Source organism: Saccostrea cucullata, unplaced genomic scaffold (genome assembly GCF_032062105.1).
Source record: "Saccostrea cucullata isolate Sc308-1 unplaced genomic scaffold, CSIRO_AGI_Scuc_v1 ctg3986, whole genome shotgun sequence".
Classification (NCBI taxonomy): Eukaryota; Metazoa; Mollusca; class Bivalvia; order Ostreida; family Ostreidae; genus Saccostrea; species Saccostrea cuccullata.
In genome coordinates, this window is record NW_026931785.1 from 1 (window position 1) to 20,502 (window position 20,502).

At 33.6% G+C, this 20,502-nt stretch overlaps 2 protein-coding genes across 3 annotated transcripts; one reads left to right on the forward strand and one right to left on the reverse strand.

Annotated features, from left to right (window-relative positions):
* The first annotated feature begins 811 nt into the window (after positions 1-811).
* LOC134233528 (mediator of RNA polymerase II transcription subunit 14-like) lies at positions 812-18,636 on the forward strand. Of its 2 annotated transcripts, XM_062715498.1 has the most exons (7): positions 812-927; positions 1,321-1,382; positions 3,429-3,536; positions 3,697-3,831; positions 4,053-4,277; positions 4,387-4,446; positions 18,538-18,636. In XM_062715498.1, the coding sequence occupies exons 1-6, from the start codon at positions 816-818 to the stop codon at positions 4,396-4,398; spliced, it is 654 nt and encodes a 217-aa protein (XP_062571482.1). In that variant the 5' UTR covers positions 812-815; the 3' UTR covers positions 4,399-4,446; positions 18,538-18,636. The 2 variants fall into 2 exon arrangements, with proteins under 2 accessions (XP_062571482.1, XP_062571481.1); XM_062715497.1 differs by lacking the exon at positions 18,538-18,636 and having other exon boundaries at positions 4,387-5,062.
* Positions 12,244-17,084, reverse strand: LOC134233530 (uncharacterized). Its single transcript, XM_062715501.1, has 2 exons — positions 17,001-17,084; positions 12,244-14,062 (listed from the first exon to the last, which is right to left on the reverse strand). Exon 2 carries the CDS (start codon positions 14,041-14,043, stop codon positions 12,361-12,363), a length of 1,683 nt encoding a protein of 560 aa, XP_062571485.1. The 5' UTR covers positions 14,044-14,062; positions 17,001-17,084; the 3' UTR covers positions 12,244-12,360.
* Positions 18,637-20,502: the final 1,866 nt, after the last annotated feature.

Below are 20,502 nucleotides of genomic sequence, written 5' to 3' on the forward strand. Positions count from 1 at the left end.
GATTTCACTGTGTAAAGGGGAATAAGAGGAAAACAAACATTGCATCATTTGTTTGACAATCCTATTTATAGCTAGGTTTATTATTCTATAAATACTGATTTACTAGTACAAATACAGTGTATGCGCTTCATATTTTTGTTTATTACTACTTTGGAACCATAAGCTTCAAGCAGGTTAATATTCCATTACTCCAGCATGCTAGTGGTTCACGGCGAGATAGTTTTGACTTGGTGCCGCGTAACCTCTAGCATCCATTGTAAAAATTCTCGCGGCTGAAACCCCAAGTGGAAAAAAAATATTTTATTAAGAAATAAGGCTTTGTATTTTAACAGATGGTACGAAATGATAAAATATTCAATATTTACGATAAAACTTATGCATTAACATAAGCATTAACAGGTTAACCTTTCGTATTAGCAATAAATCAATTATTTTTTAAAATCGAAAAAGAAATTGAAACAACTCTGACAAGCAATCTGCAAAATTAATGTGAAGCCAAATCAAAAGTACCCACCCGCATTGGACAAATTGGAATACTGACAATTTTCATTAATTTACATTACAATAATGCACACTGAATAAAATAGATTTTATTATTTCTTGTGGCAAACACGTAGATACCTGAAAATTACTTGTTAACAGTTTATTTCACGCATAATACGTTCCACCCAATGAGCTTGTTAGAAAATGGCTTTGGATGTAAGAGTCCGAGGTATATAAGGAGCGAAGGGACGTTAACCGAGGCTCTTACTTGTAGGAGTAATATTCCATCAACTTATCGTGGTATTTGTGTTGTTGTTTTGTAGCTGACCCCGATGCGCTCCACTGATCCCAACATAATCTCATTTAAAGTAGAGACATTACAGTTCCACGTCAGCTTCAGTAACAACTTACAGAGTCTTCATATGAACGTCCAGTCAGTACCAGGTAATATCAACTAATTTGACAACGGGCCCATCAAGAGCAAGGAAAACAAAAAAAATTGTGTTTGTTTCCGACCATTTTTTACCTAAGCTGCTCATGTGACTGATGGTCATTTTCATCTTCTCCGAATTTGTTGAAGCAACTTCAACCACTGTTTAATATAAAAATCTAGGGATGAAGGACACAAAGTATTTTTATTCATGATCAGTTGAGCTTCATATATGAGAGTCCTACTGTTATTTTGAAACATCTTGGAACCGAGTTTAAGTTATAAAGAGTCCTCTTTCATAACGAATCTTCATTTGTAATTTTTACACTCAATATAATTCATTTTTATTTGTTAATTTTGATGTATTACATTATTTTTCATAACTGACCTTAATTTCTATATTGTAGAACACAGAGACCAATGGAGTATGGAAGTCCTTAACATCATCCAGCAGTACTTTGATTCCAAGGTAAATACATCATACTGATATCAGCTTATCAGACAAAACGTGTTGTGGCATATATATTCTGACTCAGTATGTACATGTAGTTTACTTCTCTCAACATGCGCGATGAATGTGAGTGTGACTAAAATGGGTAGCGAAACCCGGGCCGGGCCGGGATTTTCAAAACTGAGAGCCGGGTTTTTGATAATTACAAGATAAATACTCATTCTTTCCTCACGAAATTTACAGACATAGTTTATAAGTATAGGTTTTGCCTTTGCTGAGAATTTTAAGTCAAAATGTTTTGTTTTTCGATGATTATTGCCGATTGTCCTTTTCCAGGTGACTAAAATGGGTAGCGAGCCTTGTTTATTCATTTTGGCCAGTCAGGGGCATCATGGAATCAAGTTATTTTCATAATAACTTGTTTAGGTTACCTTACTTATATATGACTATACAAAGAAGTAACTCATTTGAGTTAATTGAATGCCTATCAATTTTGCTAAAAAAACATCAATATGTTGAGTTTTCTGCTGATTAAAGATGATGCAAGGCTGAGAAAGTTGTAAATATATGTACTTCTTTTAAAAAACTCAACAGACTTAATTTCTCCTGAGCAGATTGGATGATATTAAATAAATATCATGATTTTTGAAAGGAAAAATCATTTGGTTTTAGGAACATTTCAGGGGTCAATTACACATCTTCCGCCAATTTTGCCAACACTTCGACTAATTTTCTTATAATCATTGGACATTACTGTACAATCTGTAAGTCTTATATTTTTTGTACAAAGCTGTATATTTTTGTGCAAGAGTTTTAAAGTGAGGTGGGTTAAGGATGAAATAACAGAAATAAGTTATGATTTGTGGAATTTTAGTGTCCTAGATTGTAAAGATAGATTACTTTTCCTGTCATAAACCATCTAACCAGTACTTGATAACCCAAGCACAGCATGAATAAAGCTATTCAGATGCCAGTAGGTTTACACTAATGAGTAGTAAAGTATCAATAACAGGAATAAGTTACTGAAGAAAAGCATAATCAGGGGAAGATAATCCAAAATGTACACATTTAATAACTTAAACAAATCATTTGAAAAATAACTTGTTTCCATGATGCCCTTGACTGTTGGCGATTTTAAGCTTAATGCATCGAAAGTGTTTGTGATATTTGCATTTAATGGTTGTTTATTAACTTTAAATAGTCAATTGTTCAATCATTATGAAAATAAATGTCAATTATTAGGGTTTTTGTCATTTTTCATAGACCCGGGACAGGTCAAAACCGGACGCGTTTGCCCAAGACAAATTATATAATTCCGGATTGCCACAGAAAGAATGAAGATTTTTTTCAGTCCCTGACCTAGATACATCTAAGAAATAAATTGACAAAAATTAATATAAATATGCAAATAAAAAAGAGTCATTTATATTTCAATTATATGTCATTATCTGATAAGTATTTCGGAAATAAAAGGTTTTTCCAGGGTGAACGTGTCCGGTTCCGACCAATCCCGGGTGTTCAAAAAATGCGTATATTTTCAATAATCTTGATTTATTACTGCAACAGTTAAATGTTTTAGGTAGTTTAAGTTCAATACCAAAGATCCAAATGAAATAAGTGTAAATATCCTGCCGAAATTAAGTTTAAATCACCAAAATGAGTAATCCGGGCTCGCTACCCATTCTAGTCACTTGGAAAAGGACAATCGGTGATAATCATTTCAAAAAAACAACATTTTGACCTAAAACTTTCAGCGAAGGCCAGTCCTAGAATAATAAACTATGTCCGTAAATTTCATGAAGAAAAAATGAGTATTTATTTCGTGATTATCAAAAACCTGGTTTTCGTTATCGAAAATGCCGGCCCGGGTTTCACTACCCATTTTAGTCACACTCGATGAATGTCTGTTTACCAGAATATTTCAGAAGCATATCAGATGAAAGTGATTGTAATAAGTACCTGACCGTGTCAGCTACCAGAATTTTTAGATGAAAATCACTCTTGATATTCTGTCAATTTTTTGAGCAATGAATCTTTATAACTATGTTGCCTGTTTCTGTCTAGGTTGCCTGTCCTCCGTACAAAGTGAACGCCCTGAGAGCCTTCTGTAGAATACTGGAGACCCCCATCAGAATCCTCAAAGACTGTGTTCAACTCATGAGATTGGAACTGGTATTATGATGTTTTCTGTTTACTGTAGGAAAAAGGCAAAAGAGTTGACTTAGTTTCACAAGTCCATATATATCACTGTGACAAATATTGCTTGAAAATAATATTTATTTTGTAATATCAGTCATAGAAGAGGGTTTGTACTTTATTTTACCTGTTGTAGATGGGTCCTAACCAGTCCAGTGGTATGAAGTGGTCCATGCAGTGGTGTCTAACAGTACCACCACAGGCGGCGTTTGTGGCTCCAGCAGGGACTGCCGCCGTTGCCAAGAACAAACAGATCAAGATGTTACTCATGGTAAGTTAAGAGAATGTTTTAATTTATAGAAATGAGTTCCTGTTTGTCCGATGGAACTCTTTTTTTCGAACATACACAATTTGAATGATTATATTTTTAATAAACATGAAATGATTTGATATTGCTTGCAGTATTACTCTTAGTTCTCAAAATATATAAAACTCTGTAAGAGGAGTGACCCACAATTAAACAAATTAAAATTGTTGTTGTCATATTTTTAGATCCAGTTCACCCGTATCCAGCCCCCGTCCGGCCAGGAGCCCCAGTCTATTATCGTCCCCCTCCTGTACGACATCAGCGCCAACACCATACAACACATGGACCCCGTCAGGGGCCAGCCCCAGACCCCAGCCTACATGGCTGTTTCACAGCTCCTACAGAACTTCTACCATGCCCAGAGTGCCGAGTGTATACTGTACCCCGCGGTACAACACATCATGTCTAACCTTAATCTATAACGCATCATACAGTGTCACACAGGACGATATCATACGTCACAGCTCAAACAGAACTTCTACCACACCCACAGCTAGTGTACAACACATCATGTCTAACCTTAATCTATAACACATCATACAATGTCACAGCTCCTACAGAACTTCTACCATACCCAGAGTGTATCCTGTACAAAGTGGTACAGCATATTATGAGAAATCTGAACTGATAATGCGGGTTTTATAGGCCTTACATACACAAAATTTAATAAAATCATAATTGCTCAGAGTGCTTAGTGAAGGCTGTTCCCTGCTGTATTAATGCAACAAATCTTATTACAAGGGCCCCATGGCTAATCTTCTTCAGATATCCAAAATCATAATTTGCTGCTTTACTTTATGGCTTTAAGTTCCACAGATTATATGGCAGTAAGAAAAGCCATCACGTTGTAATCAGAGCAAGCTTAAAGTTATCCTGCTTATTCTAAATTATTTTTCAATAGCAATGAGCAGTGTTGGATTTATATTAATCTGTGGATGTTATTTCTAGACTTAATAAATATGTATCTGTTATGCATTTAATTGAATTAAATGTTAAGCTGTTTTATTTGGTAGGAACATTAAATGTACATAAAATGTCTTTACGTTGGGTCTTAAGCCAAAATATTCTGATAATATGATAAGACTCTCATACTCTTCTTTTCATGAGCAATTATTTCTTTTAGAATATGAACAAGGAAATTTCTTACGATGTGCATTGTACATGTAGTTGTATAAAAAAAATATTGATGCTCACAGATGTCTTTACTCATGTTCTATTTAAATACCTAAACATACTTTTTACCATGTGTAATTTAGTTAAGCCAAGTACACAGTCATAAAACAGTGTCACAGGCTTATTTAATTTCAGAAAAAAATTTACAATGGTTATCCCAAAAATCTATGTAATCCAACAGGTTGAAAGAAATTTTGTTTCTGCATAATTATGACCCTGTGAAAAAAAGTATGTTAAAAGTATTCACCTTTTGTAGTATAGCCAGTTTGAGTGAGATGTTTATGAAAATAAGATGGAGTCAGGGACAGCCTTTAGATCTCCAGTTTATCATATACATGTAGGCAAATCCTCATTGGAGGTCTAGTGTTGTTTGACTTCTACATACGCCTTTGAAATAAGCTATTTTAAGCCCTGTTGAATAAAAATTTAAGGAAATCTGATCCTCGGCCAACGTTCAATTAAAGTCTTTTCATGCAACAAATTTCATTCTGTGAGTCTCAATGTGATTCAAAGATAGGAAATGCTAAATATACTCCTTGAATACTAAAGTAATCCAAATAAACATAGGTGCTGTATAAATTTAAAAAAAATTCTTAAAAAGCCTGGATACCTATAATTTTTCATCCTAAAAAGTATTTGTAAATTCTGATCAACTTTCAATTAGCAAATGTATAGTAGGTGTTTTAATTCGCATTTCCTGAATACTTTTTGACAAAATTTTATATATAACACCAAGAAATACAAAACATTTATATGAGGAATGTGTCGTTTGACCTTAAAACTTACAGAAAGAATATGTTTTCTGTTGTGAATAAAAATTGTCACACTTTATTTCCATGCAAGACTTTCCTTGCAACCATACATACCAATTAGGATATGTTGTCCATATACATGTGTTTTATTAAAAAAAATTACAAAATCATCACTTAAATTACTGTTACATGGACCTCCGGGGATGATATCAAAACATATTTGGACTAGAAAGTAAAAGGAGGATCAGAATCAGAAAACTTAATACATCCATCTTCTGATTTTTTAAAGAAGTTTAACTTTATTTCATCATGTTTGATTTTAAACGCTGCCTTTCTTCTTTCTTTATCATGTTTAAAAATCCTCAAAGAACAAGGTATGGTTTCCATACAAATCTTGCCTGTGTTTTTTTTAATGAAACTGGTGTAAAAGGTGAAAACTCATGCTTTCTGAATCATTGGAATTCCACGCAGAAAAATATTTTCATAATTTATATCACATGGGTTTTTAAATGCTAATTATGACGTCATAAACGTGTATTTTCCTGTATTTTTTTTTTTTTTAAAGTTGCAGAAGACACCAATTTTCTATGGAATTTTCTTTTAGATAATATTTTCCACAGGCATCACCCACAAAGAGTTTGACATATGTGAATTTTTATTGACTTAAATTACACAACATATCAAAAAATTAAAGTGGGCGACGGCTGTGGACACTATTTTCTAAATGATAATTACCATTGAAATCGGCCATTTAGAGGCTTTTTCTGTTTAAAATAGAAAACACATCATATTAATGGCGTTATATTTGCAGAATAATAATCCTTCATGTATTCTTTTCTGATTTATCACAGCCATATATGGGGGTTTCATGAATTAAAACATGGAGATTTCTGCGCGTCCATAATTGTCTAATTATACCTCTTGTACCTTACATATGAATTTTGAGAGAAGAAATGAATGAATGAAAAAAGATAACTAACAATATTCAAGATCAAAGGTCTATAAAACAATATGAAATAGGAGCAGAGCAAACACCGATCCTCCAAAACATCAGAGGTAGGATCATGTGCCATAGAGAAATGAGCATCTCCTGCCGACCAGTCACACCCAGCGTTTGCCCTTTGTCGTGATCGGGAAAATAACGATAAAATCTATTGTCAATTCAGTGTGTAAATAATGGACTAACAATCAGTGTGAAAAACGCAGTCAGCATTTGTCTCAATGATAAATTGTATTTGCTGACAAGGTCATTGTATCGACCATAGAACTTACGAAACGAGAATGCTGATATTCATCTTGTTCATGTTCCTCAACTTGTTTGTCAATAAGTTACTTCGTTTTAGAAATTGTTCATACGTAGAGCATGCTCTTGCGTATCGAATCAACTGAGATATATAAACCCCGTTTGCATGTGATGAAGGTATATTGCTGCATAATTAAGGGAAATTGACGATAGAAAAGTTGAATTCATCACGCTTGTCATAAAGCTTTGTTGTTAGCTTACCATTAACGTCTTTTTCAAGTAAAAATATCCAAATATGAAACAGATGTATCAGACTCTGTGGAATCTTTTATCTCAAATTCACCAGTTTATATCGTATTGACATAAGAATGGAAAATATTGTAAATTGACAATACGTCGTCGATATTTTATAAATGCATTTTCCGATTTTCTATATCCTTCAAATTTGGCCAAAACGAGTTCCTCTTAATAGGCCATTGTCAATAGGGAAAGCCCAGTGGTGAAAAAGAAATAAGAAAGAGGAGATGAAAGGAAAATTAGCAGAAAAACGAGTCATTTTGAAGCTTTTCTGCATTTAACTTAAAAATGTACCAAATTAATGACGTCATATTTTCAAGAAAGGCTCTTCTTCATGCCATATTCTTTAATGATTTATCATATTCATCTACTCAACTATTTTCAAAGTCAATTTCATAACTTTTAAAGAACATTAAATATTTAGGGCACAATAAAGCTTAAACCGTAACTTCTTCTTTAATAAATAAATAAATAAATAAATAAATAAACATAAGGTAATCAAAGATTACAGAACCCTCAACGAATGTTTGTCGTAAAAGTAATGCAAAGTCCCACATTAAACTAGTAATCTAGAAGTGTACATCTAAAAAAGTCATTCATCTGGAAAATCTAGATGCAAGCACTGTGTTTCCCTAGATGTATCATATATACAAGTTTGGTAAACATAGAGCTTATAGCTATTGTAGAATATGTAAGTTGGATCCAGTATCTGAAGCAAGCCTGGTAGTATGCATCCTTGGATATATCACCCATGCATCTTTGGTCAGCATTTTTAAGGTTTCTACATAGAAATGATATATCTGCTCCAAAGACATTAACCTGGTCATTTCGTAGCTGACATTGAACAGGTTGGGAACACCCCAGATAGCAAGACTATGTTGGGCCAACATTGGCAAAAGGTTGTATGGTTGGCGTTGGGGGAACAACGTTGGGCAACGTTGGACCAATGTCACCATGCCAACCTCCTCGACCATGACAGAATTCCTATGTTGGCCCAACGTTGGTCCAATGTTTGTTATACACCCTTAAAGAAAGTGTCTTATCAAATGGGTAGAAGTATATTGGCCCAATGTTTGTAATACACCCTCAAAAATGTCTTATCAATTTGGCAGTACATTGTAGTATGTTGGCCCGATGTTAGCACGAGTGTTCTTTTGTTACGGTGTTTCAAAGATGGGATATTTATATTGGGCCAACGCTGGCCCAATTATTTTACTGCCAACTAAAGATGGTGTAAATTTTAGCTGCTGAGCTGACAATCTATGTCCATGCTTTTAATTGGATGACTGTTTTTGTTTAGATCTGATATATTCAACATTTTAAATTTTATCTTAAGTGATCACAGCACCAAAGAGTGTTTTATTATATTTTTTTAATTGTGCACATGCATGATTATTTAATGAGAATTTAGAGAAGACTGAATACGTTCTCAGGAACAGGATGTGAATGAAGCCTACATATACATAAATCAAAATAACACAGCTTTATAATTAAATTGAAACAAAAGCTAGGCGTTCGCTATCACGTGACCAAACTGTGGAGTGAGCTGTCAGATTCAATTGCTCACAGGTGGTGATAATGCAGGGCAAGCAAGAAGAAGTGAAATTTAAATTTGTGGATTATACACTTGCTATACAGCTGCATTTAGAAGCGATGTAAGTATATTTATTCTTATTTATTCAGGTTAACTGTTAAAATTGATTCGGAATTCATTCTTGTCATGTTTTTGCACACAAGCACTGTAAGTTAAGGTTAAATAACATCTTTTAAGTTGTTTCTATCTATCTAATTCTTAACTGTCTATTACAGACACGATTGTAACAAAGAAATTCAATCAGAGACTGCAAGGAAAACAAATGCTGTGGCGGTACATGTAAATAACAATGAAATCGAAGACCATGCATAAAGAAGTACATAAAGTATGAGTCCGTATGACAAAGATCAAGATGAAGAAAACGGGAGGCGACGAAGGGACGGAAAAGAGCGGGAATACAACAAAAGGACTATAATAAAGGAAGTGAGCCCTGATTAAGAACTTTTAATTGATAATTTTTCATAATTTACCTCTATTGTCTATTTTAAAATTTATTTTGTAAATTATGATTGAATTGATGTATATAAAATATTATCACAGTGAATCATTAGTAATGTTTTCATTGAACATGTCCATGTATGCTTTATGAATGCAGATTGAATTGTGTATTAATTATATGAAACAGTCATAAAATAGGTTTATGTAAAGAATCACTTAACCAATTGCAAATGTTTCTATGTAATAACTACTTTGGCCCAACAATTTGCCATCTGACATTGTAAAAAGAGGGTTAACATTGGGCCAACCTGACCAACCAATTGTTAAGGTTGGCTGTTAGTTGGCATATCTAAAAAAACTACATTGGCCCAACAATATGCCATCTGACATTTCAACATAGGGCCAACGTTGGGCCAACCTAACCAAACAGTTGTTAAGGTTGGCTGTTTGTTGGCGTACACTAATAACTACGTTGGCCCAACAATATGCCATCTGACATTCCAACAAAGGGCCAACGTTGGGCCAACCTAACCAACCAGTTATTAAGGTTGGCTGTTAGTTGGCATACAATTATACCTACGTTGGCCCAACAATATGCCAACATGTTGGACCAACGTTGGGCCGATGAGCAAAATTACCGTGGGCCAACGTAAGGTTACCAAAAGTGGGCCAACGTTGGAAAAAAGATTGGGCCAACGTTGGCCCAACTATGTCTTGCTATCTGGGACATCCCCTTTAGCGAGATCATCTCGCTATTAAGGTCATACGCAATGTAGTTTGAACTTTATTGGGTTCTTCCCTGGAGTTGAAGAGTTCCACTACATGAAAGACCCATGTATAATACTTTTAATGTCTATATATGGATTTGTACACCTCTTCTAAAATAATTTTTGATGAAAAAAAAATTGGAAATTATGTTTTGTAATTTTTGTACATTTTTCTTTGATTAATGCAAAATTTTTCAAAATTTGATAGCTTTTCAAAATCCCTGGTAACGCATGCTGATTTTTTGTCTAAGAACATGTAATGGTATTGTAAGTTTAAATTTAGAATATTTTGAAAAATTATCAGTAGGTGAGGTACATTGCGTATGTCCTTAAAGCGCGATTATCCCTCTTTAGCGAGAGAAAAAACATTACCATAAACGGGAATTTTGTTGTTTTCGTTATAAAATAATCAAAAATCACGTGCATCTTCTTACAGTAAGAAGGTGGGACTTTATTTCAGTCAATCAGGCGATTTGAGAATTTATAGGTCACCAAAACAGACTTCGTGTCGAGATCGTCATGCCCTATGGAAATTCCAAAGTGACGGACACCCCATCACTATATCATGCTGTATATACTCCCGCTTTTCAAGCAGGCGTATTAAAAATAAATAAGGTAAACATGCAATTACAATAACCGTATAACCGAAGTAAGTTTAGTTGTACTTATATTATTATCATCTGTGGTCCTCCGTGGGAAGGCTACGCTATTGTTCATAAACTTATTCTAATTTCCATGATTTGCAGCAGTAGTGACAATATTTTGAAGCAAATTTATTGAGATGAGACAATAAATATTTATCAAATGGGTGAACATACTCCCGGATTTTCCTTTTTCAGAAGTTAACAAGATTACAGTTTGAATCGGTGTACAAATCTCGGTTTTCCGAGATGTATTTTCTCCCGCTACAGAGGGATAATCGCGCTTTAGCGAGATGATCTCGCTAAAGGGGATGTTTTCCCAACCTGTTGAAGCATCCGTAACATGGACTGGTACAAAGAAACACACTAGAAGCTTCTTGCATGCATATCTGATCAACGTTGACATAGAACTACTTAACAAAGAAAAAAAGCTCCAAAAACCTTAACCTGGGACGCCGACGCCGAGGGTATCATATAAGCTCCCCCAACTTCGTTGTGGAGAGCTAAAAATATTAAAAAGTAATTTTAGCATACTAGTACTTTTTCTTAAATGCACAGCCATAATTGTTATAAATTCTTTAAAATATCTGTATGGTGATAGACTACATGGTCAATAAAAAAAGATCTCCAATTTGTAAGGGCTTCAAAGTTGGATTAAAATCTACTTTGTCAAATTAAATTACATAATTTAAAAATAATTATAGAAAATTGAAATAGAACTTTATGTTTTCATCAGAAGTCTGGTATTTTAAAATTGACTATTCTCAAGTTTAAATTATTGAAATCTGATTCTAGTATTTAAAAGTAATATAACGATAATGAGTAACATGAGTAATATTAGCATATTTCGCTTGAAAAATTATCTCAGAGGGTATACTAGTAGGTTCCCCTAAAATACATATATTGGGTTTATAAAAAATGTCTAAGCATGCTGTTCAAAGCTGCTTAGTGCTACATGTGTTAAATTTATTTTTGTTTTTTAAAACGTTCGGCCCTTATTTCAACATTGATTTATGTATATTTTTTTTTTCAATTTCCCGATCATGATACATGAAAGGAGCACACGGCGATTATGGCCGATTGACAGCTGATCCAACCTCCCATGTATATAATATAGGCCCGTGTTTGCTCTGCTTCAAATTTGTAGTTTGATTTTTGGTCGTTATTTCCGTATTTCATTCACTTATATCGAGATTAAAAATACATTCAGGTGTATCACGTTTGTTAGCCAAGGGTTTTATCCGCCACTTTCCGAGAAGAGTAGCGGATTATATGCAGAAACTCATGACTAGCGAAGTTGGTGAGTATAAGTATATAATTATACAAATTATCATTGGGTCGTCTCTTTACTTACATGTTTCAAATCAAGACTTGTTTTAATATAAATTTAACAACAAATTACTACCTGATGAGATCTATTAATAACAGTTTGTGTTATGATTCCGCTCGAAAGTACATGTAATGCGTTTGAAATGTGCATAATGCAAACTACGTACTTATAATAATTGATAGTATTCTTCGTTGGGTTTGGTTAAATCATTTGTTCAATTGCCTTTGGAAAAGAGATGCATGTACCTATAAACATTGACTATAGGTCTCGTATAACACCCAACCAAGAGATTCTGATGATCGTCAATACAAAGAGCACCAGGATAAAGTGGACATTGTTCAGGTGCAGGTAGCAGAAACAGGAATGTACCGTTTTGGTCCAGGATGTGGATACTAGAATTTCTTTTAATGAATCGCGATGGTCATTACAAACCAAAATATGTCCCATAATATCTGTACAAATTCCATAAGGAAGAAAGGCAGACTGGGAATGGTGTCCATTGTAAGAAAACCGAATCAGGCCTGATTTTTCCACTGCCAAGACTTGATTTTTATCAGAGTCTGATATACAAACGTCCCCATTGATATTCTCTGTGATATAGGTAACATGTCCGCAAAAGTTGAGTATGTTAGATGCATATTTGATGTATCGTAACCCATTATATACAATTGCTTTCCTATAGCTTTCAAGTTTTACTTCATTTCCTTTTAGCAAGCCCAGGTGTATATCTCCGTGTTTATGCGAGAAGCAAATGCCCATTGGTTCCCAGTCCAGTGTGTTGATAATATTGACTGCCATTGCATTATTGGAAAGTTTGTAGACGATATTAAAATTTACATCTGTAAAAATCAAATCCCCCTTCTGGTTGACAGCGTGATAACCCATTGGATTAGGAAAACCAGATCCGATTGTCATTATCGTTGTTCCATCCATATTAAACTTGTTGAGATTTCCATTGTTATCACTGGCCCAAAATATTCCAAATTTGAAGAACGATAAATGGTAAATTTCTTTGACTGAAGTGAGATGGATTTTCTTCATTTCTATGGCCAAGGGTATGTTGGAATGTATTGCTTTGTTCACGGATAACTTCTTTGAAATTTGTAGTGATATATCTTCTTCGTCTTTAAGAACCTTTTCTTTCCTTTGGGAGAATTCTCCAAACTGTTTTTCAATTTCTTTCTTTATAACTGTACCCTTTGTAAACTCTGGTAAAACAGATTCACTTACAGCAGGATACTTTATCGAAGAATTAGTTGATAACAATTTACTTAATTCGATTATTTCCGTTGGTTTACTTGACGCCAGCTTAGTTTCATAGTCTTTTATCGATTTTTCTAAGAATGATATGAACTCGTCGGATTTCCTTCCTTGATCAACCATTTCATCTAATATTGATTTTTCAATTATGTCCAATTTGGCATTGTTTTCTGTTAGAACGACATCCACGACTGCCTTTATTTCATCAGCACTCTTCTTCATTGATAATCTCATTTTTTCAATGTTTTTCTTCACGTCATCTACTTTTTGTCTTTGCAACTTCATGTTTTCTACAGACTGAGGAAGAATTGTCTCTTGGATTCTCATAATGTCTTTCTGGTATTCTTGTAAACTTTCATTGTAAACAGTTTCAAGATCAAGGACTTGATGACCATTGTGATCTGATGCAAAGCATTTTGAACATACCGGAGCAGGACAATCTGTGCAATAGAGTTCTAAGACCTTTTTAGTATGAATCTGACATTTTTCTTCAGGTAATTCCTTTATCCTATTTTGATAAAGGACTATCTCATGTTTTCTGTTTTCTTTTTCCCGGAGATGGGTATCTCTGCATTCCTCACACATTCGCTTGTGACATGAATTGCAGTAGAACCTGGAGTAACTCTTACATGTGGCGCACTCTACGTAGTGCAAAGCGCTTCCTCTGCTTTGGCTACTCATATCTGGAGGTGGTATTAATCTGGAGAAAAAAATCAATAACATGTACATCACTGTATTGGTTTTGGGAATTCGACGGCAACTGTATGTTATCGTTAATCATAAAACAGATTGAACAATGACGTATTACATTTAATTTTTCAAAGATAGATAATACATAATTGTTCTACGAAAGAGTATCGATCGGATGAGACCGTATATACCGAGCTCCCGTGTTTCAGTAGATTCTGGCACGAAAAAGATCCATCCATGCTCAATAGCCCTGAGTGCCAAGTAATCGACAATAATTCTAGCTCTACCGGCAAGTGGTGGAATCTCCATATGATAGAAAAATTATCGAGAGGGACGTTTTTCAACATGCAATCAATCAATCAATCTACCAAAGACTTGTAGCAAATGTTCATACTTCTTGAATTTAACAAATGATACTACATGTATACAATTATGGTCTTTTTTGGTGTTGAATAGGGTTTGTTATTCACCAGAAAAATATTCATATTGAGACTTTAAATGACTGATCTTAATGTCAATTAAGATTCATTAATAAAGTTAGTTTAAATTCACCGACCTTCACTATTACGCTTTCTATGTTGATAATATTGTGGCATATTTTTGCCTCTTACATGCAAGATAATCTTAACATGCGACACATTATGTAGATATGCAACTTATTTATGTCAACATGCAGAATAATCATGTTTCCTGTCTTAGAAGAAAAAATAATTTAAATATTGCTTAATTTACTTGCTAACACAATTATTTAAATTCATACATGCCAGATAATTATGTAGAAATACGAATCATTTATGTCAACATGCAAAAAAAAAATAATGTTGACATGCAACTTCGTCAACATGCAAGATAATTATGTAGACATGCGATTTATTTATGTCAATATGCAAGATAATTATGTTAACATGCAAGATATGTATGTTAACATGCAACTTATTATCTTGCATGTTGACTTAATTAATTTGCATGCTAAAATATAACTTGCAGGTTGACATAAATACATGTCCTCGGTGCTCGGAAAGAAACCAAAAAAAAAAAACGCTTTTCGGTCATTTAGCCTTAATGATTTCACATAAATATTCTCTTCTAATTGAAAAACATGTCCGTAATATTTTTATCCAATTTCTGATTGTTTTACAACACATTTTTGAGTATGACCCATAGTGTCCTGAAATATGGAAGATCCTATTATTTCCTGAACTTTTTATGTCTATTTATTTTGTTTATTATTCAAGTTTGGAAAATGAAACAAGTGAAAGGGTGAAAAACCTGGCAAATATTGTTAATTTTATAATTAATTTCTGTTTATACCCTAAACTCCTTTACTCTTAAGGGTGTGTGGGTAAATTGGTCGCTTTCATGAAGATATTTAATGTTCTGAATTCCTGAATCTGGTTCCTTCCTCTCTAAAAGCTTTCGATTTTTTTGCAAAAACTTGCTTTTTGACTTCTCCAGAAGATGAACTGCTTCCCCAAATAAGAATTGTACATGTAACAACAAAACCACTAATATGTAAAAAAAAAATGGCATATACATCTGGCTTTGTGCTCTTGCAGTTCTTTGCTCTTTTCACACCTTTGCTGTTTTTGTCAAGTGCATAATGTTTTATATTTGTTTTGAGGATAAAAATCAATGAATTCACGTTTCATTATCTGTTTGAATTTCAAACAAACGTTGAAAACTTCAATTTCTGGCTTTTTAAAAAAAATTCATTAGATATTCTGTTCGCGTATAATTGTATTATTATATAAGAAGATATTCTGTCCTTTTCACTCATTTTCAAAACATCGGGTGCCAATTGAGTACTTAGCTTTTTAGCTGTAAAATGTTTCTTACAAACAGTTTGAACTTATATCTCCCGAAATGATGCCTCTATTTTTAAATTTGCTATGTGTCTGAAAGTCAATCAAACATCATCAGTGATAATTATTCGAATTTTTGTTCATTGAAATCCACTTGCTCATTTGTCTATAAAACAGACATTGGTTGTTGTAAATTTCCTATATTTCAGTGAATATTTGGGGGGAGGGGGGTCAGAACAAGTTTTACATCAGCTTTGATAAAGCATTTAATTACACAATATAGCTTACTGATTCATTACCATTCATTTTATGCAGTGTCTCGAATAGCCCTTGTTTACCAGCTTTCACAATGAAACTTTGCGATAAAAAGTGGTCACATTACATGTAACTGCAATAAATTCATTAAAGATTAAATCATCTGAGAAGTCAAGCTTAATGACATTATGATTGCTAAAGTGTATGTCATAGAGCTCAGGAAATAATTTATTGAACAGCCCTCGTAAGTTGCATGTTTACATAAATAGTTGGCATGTAAACATTGTTATCTTGAATGTTGACATAAACAAGTCAAATGCTTTATAATTATGTTGCAAGTTAACATAACTAAGTTGTATATGTCTACAAAATTATCTTGCATGTTCACATAGCTACCTCGCATGTTAACATAAATAAGTCGCATGTTTACATTATTATATGTTGTATATTACATGTATGCTGTCAGATAATATCATTGATAAAAAAATGTACCCATACTGAAATTATATTCTTGGATAAGATTGGTAACTTGCATGCCAACATAATTACTTTGCATGCACACATAATTATCTTGCAAGTTGACATATTTTTTCTAGCATGTTAACATAATTTATCTTGCATGTAGGCGGTAGAAATATGCCAACATATCGTTTAAATTATTTTATTTTAAAATTGTTTTTTTATAGAAACTTAAAATTCATGAACATTTAACGTTGCTTGCTTGTTAAGACAAGAATGAAAGGAAATGGTATGTTAAAGGGTATATTAGCAAAGGGAAACTAACTTTTCTACGACTTTTTGGGACAATTCTCGCATACACATGCTATTTATCTTTATAAATTACTTGTCATATTTGTTATTAACCGATAAAAAAGAATGTTATTCTCTCACCTGACTATATAAAGTGTTTTCAGTTTTGGGATTTCCTTTTTATTCTGTCCGCCATTTGCAATATCTGTCTCCTCACGTGGGCATAATGGATGTCATCTAAACGAAAGTAGATTTAAATCATCCTCTTCGACTCAGTGTAAATTTAACATATATTTTTGAAATAAAAGTGAAATAACTGTATGACGCAGTAAGTATATTAGGAGCACATAAAGAGACACCAGTATGCATGAGAAAATTTACTTTCTGTGGATCTAATTTTAATGCTTTGCTAGTTTTTATATATGGTGATTCTATTTATTAAATTATAATTTATCTTGTTAGAATTCTCTGAATTAATTATCTTTTGTGAATATTACATCAAATGACATTCTTTATGTAATACCAATGACGGTGACTTGTAGAATATATTGACTCAGTTTTAAAGCTGACCTGTGTTTCATTTTTCAACGTTGAATATTGAACAGACGCATTTTTTTCTTCTAAGATCAATAGTCATGAAATTTATACCCTAGATCATTTTTCAATAGCTTGGCATGTCAAGGGGGTCCGGGGAGGTCTGGACCTCCCTTAGATTCGTGAAAGGGAGTTTAGGGCTTTTTTCGCTTGTCGAGAAGTTTTTTGTTAGTTTTATTAACTGGGGCTCAGACAATCCTTTTGAGAAAAAATAATGGATCCGCTTCTGATTGGTAATTATTTTCCAAATCTCCGCTGAAATGATCAGGCTTCAACTGAAGTCTTTTGAACTGTCTTTGGGCTGGAGGTTTTTAATGTGATTTAGCTTAATCCATATCTATTTATATATTAGTTTAAAAAATAATTAAAATATGTCTGGGAACCCAAATAAAAATCTACAACCATGCACTTTTTCCCACCACCCCCTTTACTAGGACGATTCTGGAACTAAAGTTGCATGGTCTTCCATCGTCTTCTAAAGATGCTGAAATTGGACCTTCAGGTCATCAAGTTCTATCGAACGTATGGAACTTGGATTTATTGGCTTCGAAACATGTAAGGATGTAGTAAAATTAATACAGTATTGCAGATTTTACAGGAATGTTTCCCAAAATCTATCGTCTATGGACGATAGAAAATTGAATCATATCTGGCCTCATGTCCTAAAAATGCATATAGAAGGCTGCTAACTTTTGATTTAAATGTATTATGCCATAATAGTATATCGTAAATAACACGAATTTTCATTTGTTCAATATAATTTTTTTTTCTCATAAATACAGAGTACATTTTGAAATATAAAATGATATGTTGTGGTTTGGGGTATTAATCTAAATTATGCAATAGATTAATAGAAAGATTAAGCCTTAAACATTTATGATCGTTGTTATTGCTATACTATTTTCAAATTTAATTCACCCGTATCCAGCCCCCGTCCAGTCAGGAGCCCCAGTCTACCATTCTCCTCCTCCTGTACGACATCAGCGCCAACACCATACAACACATAAACCCCGTGAGGGGGCAGTTCCAAACCCCCGCTTACATGGTCGTGTCACAGCTCCTACAGAACTTCTACCAATCCCAGATTGAGAGTGTATACTGTACCCCGCGGTACAACACATCATGTCTAACCTTAATCTATAACACATCATAAAACGTCACAGCTCAATCAGAACTTCTACCACACCCACAGCTAGTGTACAACACATCATGTCTAACCTTAATCTATAACACATCATACAACGTCACGGCTCAATCAGAACTTCTACCATGCCCAGAGTGCAGAGTGTATACTGTACCCCGCAGTACAACACATCATGTCTAACCTTAATCTATAACACATCATACAATGTCACAGCTCCTACAGAACTACTACCATGCCAGAGTGCTGAGTGTATCCTATACCTTGCAGAACAACACATCATGTCTAATCTTAATCTATAACATAGGGCATCATACGAGGGCTGTTAAAAAATTGCGCGGACTGTGCTACTATTTACTCTTACAGACGTCATATAGTTATGAAATTTCACAGAAATATGTATCTTAAAGATTTCAATAAATTTTGGGCAAAATTTCTGTATTTAAAAAAAAATTCTACTAAAATTATCGGTTTGTTGATATCGCTGATGGAGAGGTACGAAGCACGACAAAATATTTGAAGCAAAAGCATGCGGAATCCAAACTTTAACTCATTAATTTTCTAAAATTCATGATATTTTCGACAATTTTCTCAAATGTATCCTTCAATTGTTCTATCTCTATGTATTCAGATTTCTAACGTGATATTTGAAGTACGAGCAGAAATATAGTGATTTTTCTATTATGCGATTCCCGTGAAAACTACTGTGAAAATGAATTCTTTTGAACTCTTTTTGTTAAATAAAAAACTTAAATTCCGTGTAATGCTCGAGATATTGCTAATATAGATAAAACATATGCATTATGAAACATGAAGTAAACTAGGATATCCATGACATTCGTCCACAAATAGCAAATTGAAATTTTAGACCGTTGGATCTCTGTAAAAAGGCTATACGGGAGGACGGGAAGAAGATTATCGACGAAAACTTTATCCAGACTGTAAAGAACGTTATTGATAGACACCAATATCACATTATATCTTATAAATATCTGTAGTTTTTGGTTTTAAAACAAAAAAAGAATTTTCCGTACTTGTTTAATAGATTTTAAGCTTGACAAGAAATGGTGTTTGGATGTTGAGTAGAAAAGATAACTCAAACTATATAGGTACTCTTGGGGAAATGAAAGCTCATCACATATTTTTTATAATGCCTGTGACGTCGAAGATTTTGCTGCTCCGTGATTTAATGATATGTCCTGAAAAATCATTAAAAATTGATACCAATTTACAGCATTTTGAAATGAAATTTTGAAGACCATATAAGTAAAGATTTTTTAACATTATGTGTGACATTTTGACTGATTATCTCGTCAAATATTTTTTCTGTGCAACAAGTCCGCGTAATTTTTTAACGGCCCTCGTACAATGTCCCAGCTCCTACAGAACGTACAGAGTGGATACTGTTTCCTGTGGTATACTTTTATTAATCTATAATACAAGACATTGTGAACCTGAAATGCAGACAATTTCACAGGTCTTACAGAACTTTTTCATAGCTCAAAGTGCTACGTGAATGCCATTTCCTGCTGTATTAATGCAACAAAGTATAATAAAGGCCCCATGGCTAGACTTTAACTTCAGTTAAAGCCATCTAATGTTAATATCCAGTACAACAATTTGATGCATTATTTTAATGGGGTTATCTCCCACACATGACACATGCACCAAAAAACTCAATCATGGTGTAATCACAACTGCATAGAATTATCATGGTTATTTAAAACATGATTTCCATTAAGCTGCTTGTGTTTGAATCTATATTACTCTATCGAATCGGATAATGTTCATTGTTTTATTTGTTAAGAACATTAAATGTCCAAAAAGTATTCCTCTGCCTCCGATTTAAAGCAACAATAGTTTGATAATTTGAGAGACACATTCTTTGACATATGATAGTATTTACAC

Coding starts and splice junctions, on each gene's coding strand:
- LOC134233528 (XM_062715498.1), top strand. CDS start 816: ATGCGCTCCACTGATCCCAACATAATCTCATTTAAAGTAGAGACATTA. Junction 1,383..3,428: donor AGCAGTACTTTGATTCCAAG/GTAAATACATCA, acceptor GTTTCTGTCTAG/GTTGCCTGTCCTCCGTACAA. Junction 3,537..3,696: donor AACTCATGAGATTGGAACTG/GTATTATGATGT, acceptor TACCTGTTGTAG/ATGGGTCCTAACCAGTCCAG.
- LOC134233530 (XM_062715501.1), bottom strand. CDS start 14,043: ATGAGTAGCCAAAGCAGAGGAAGCGCTTTGCACTACGTAGAGTGCGCC.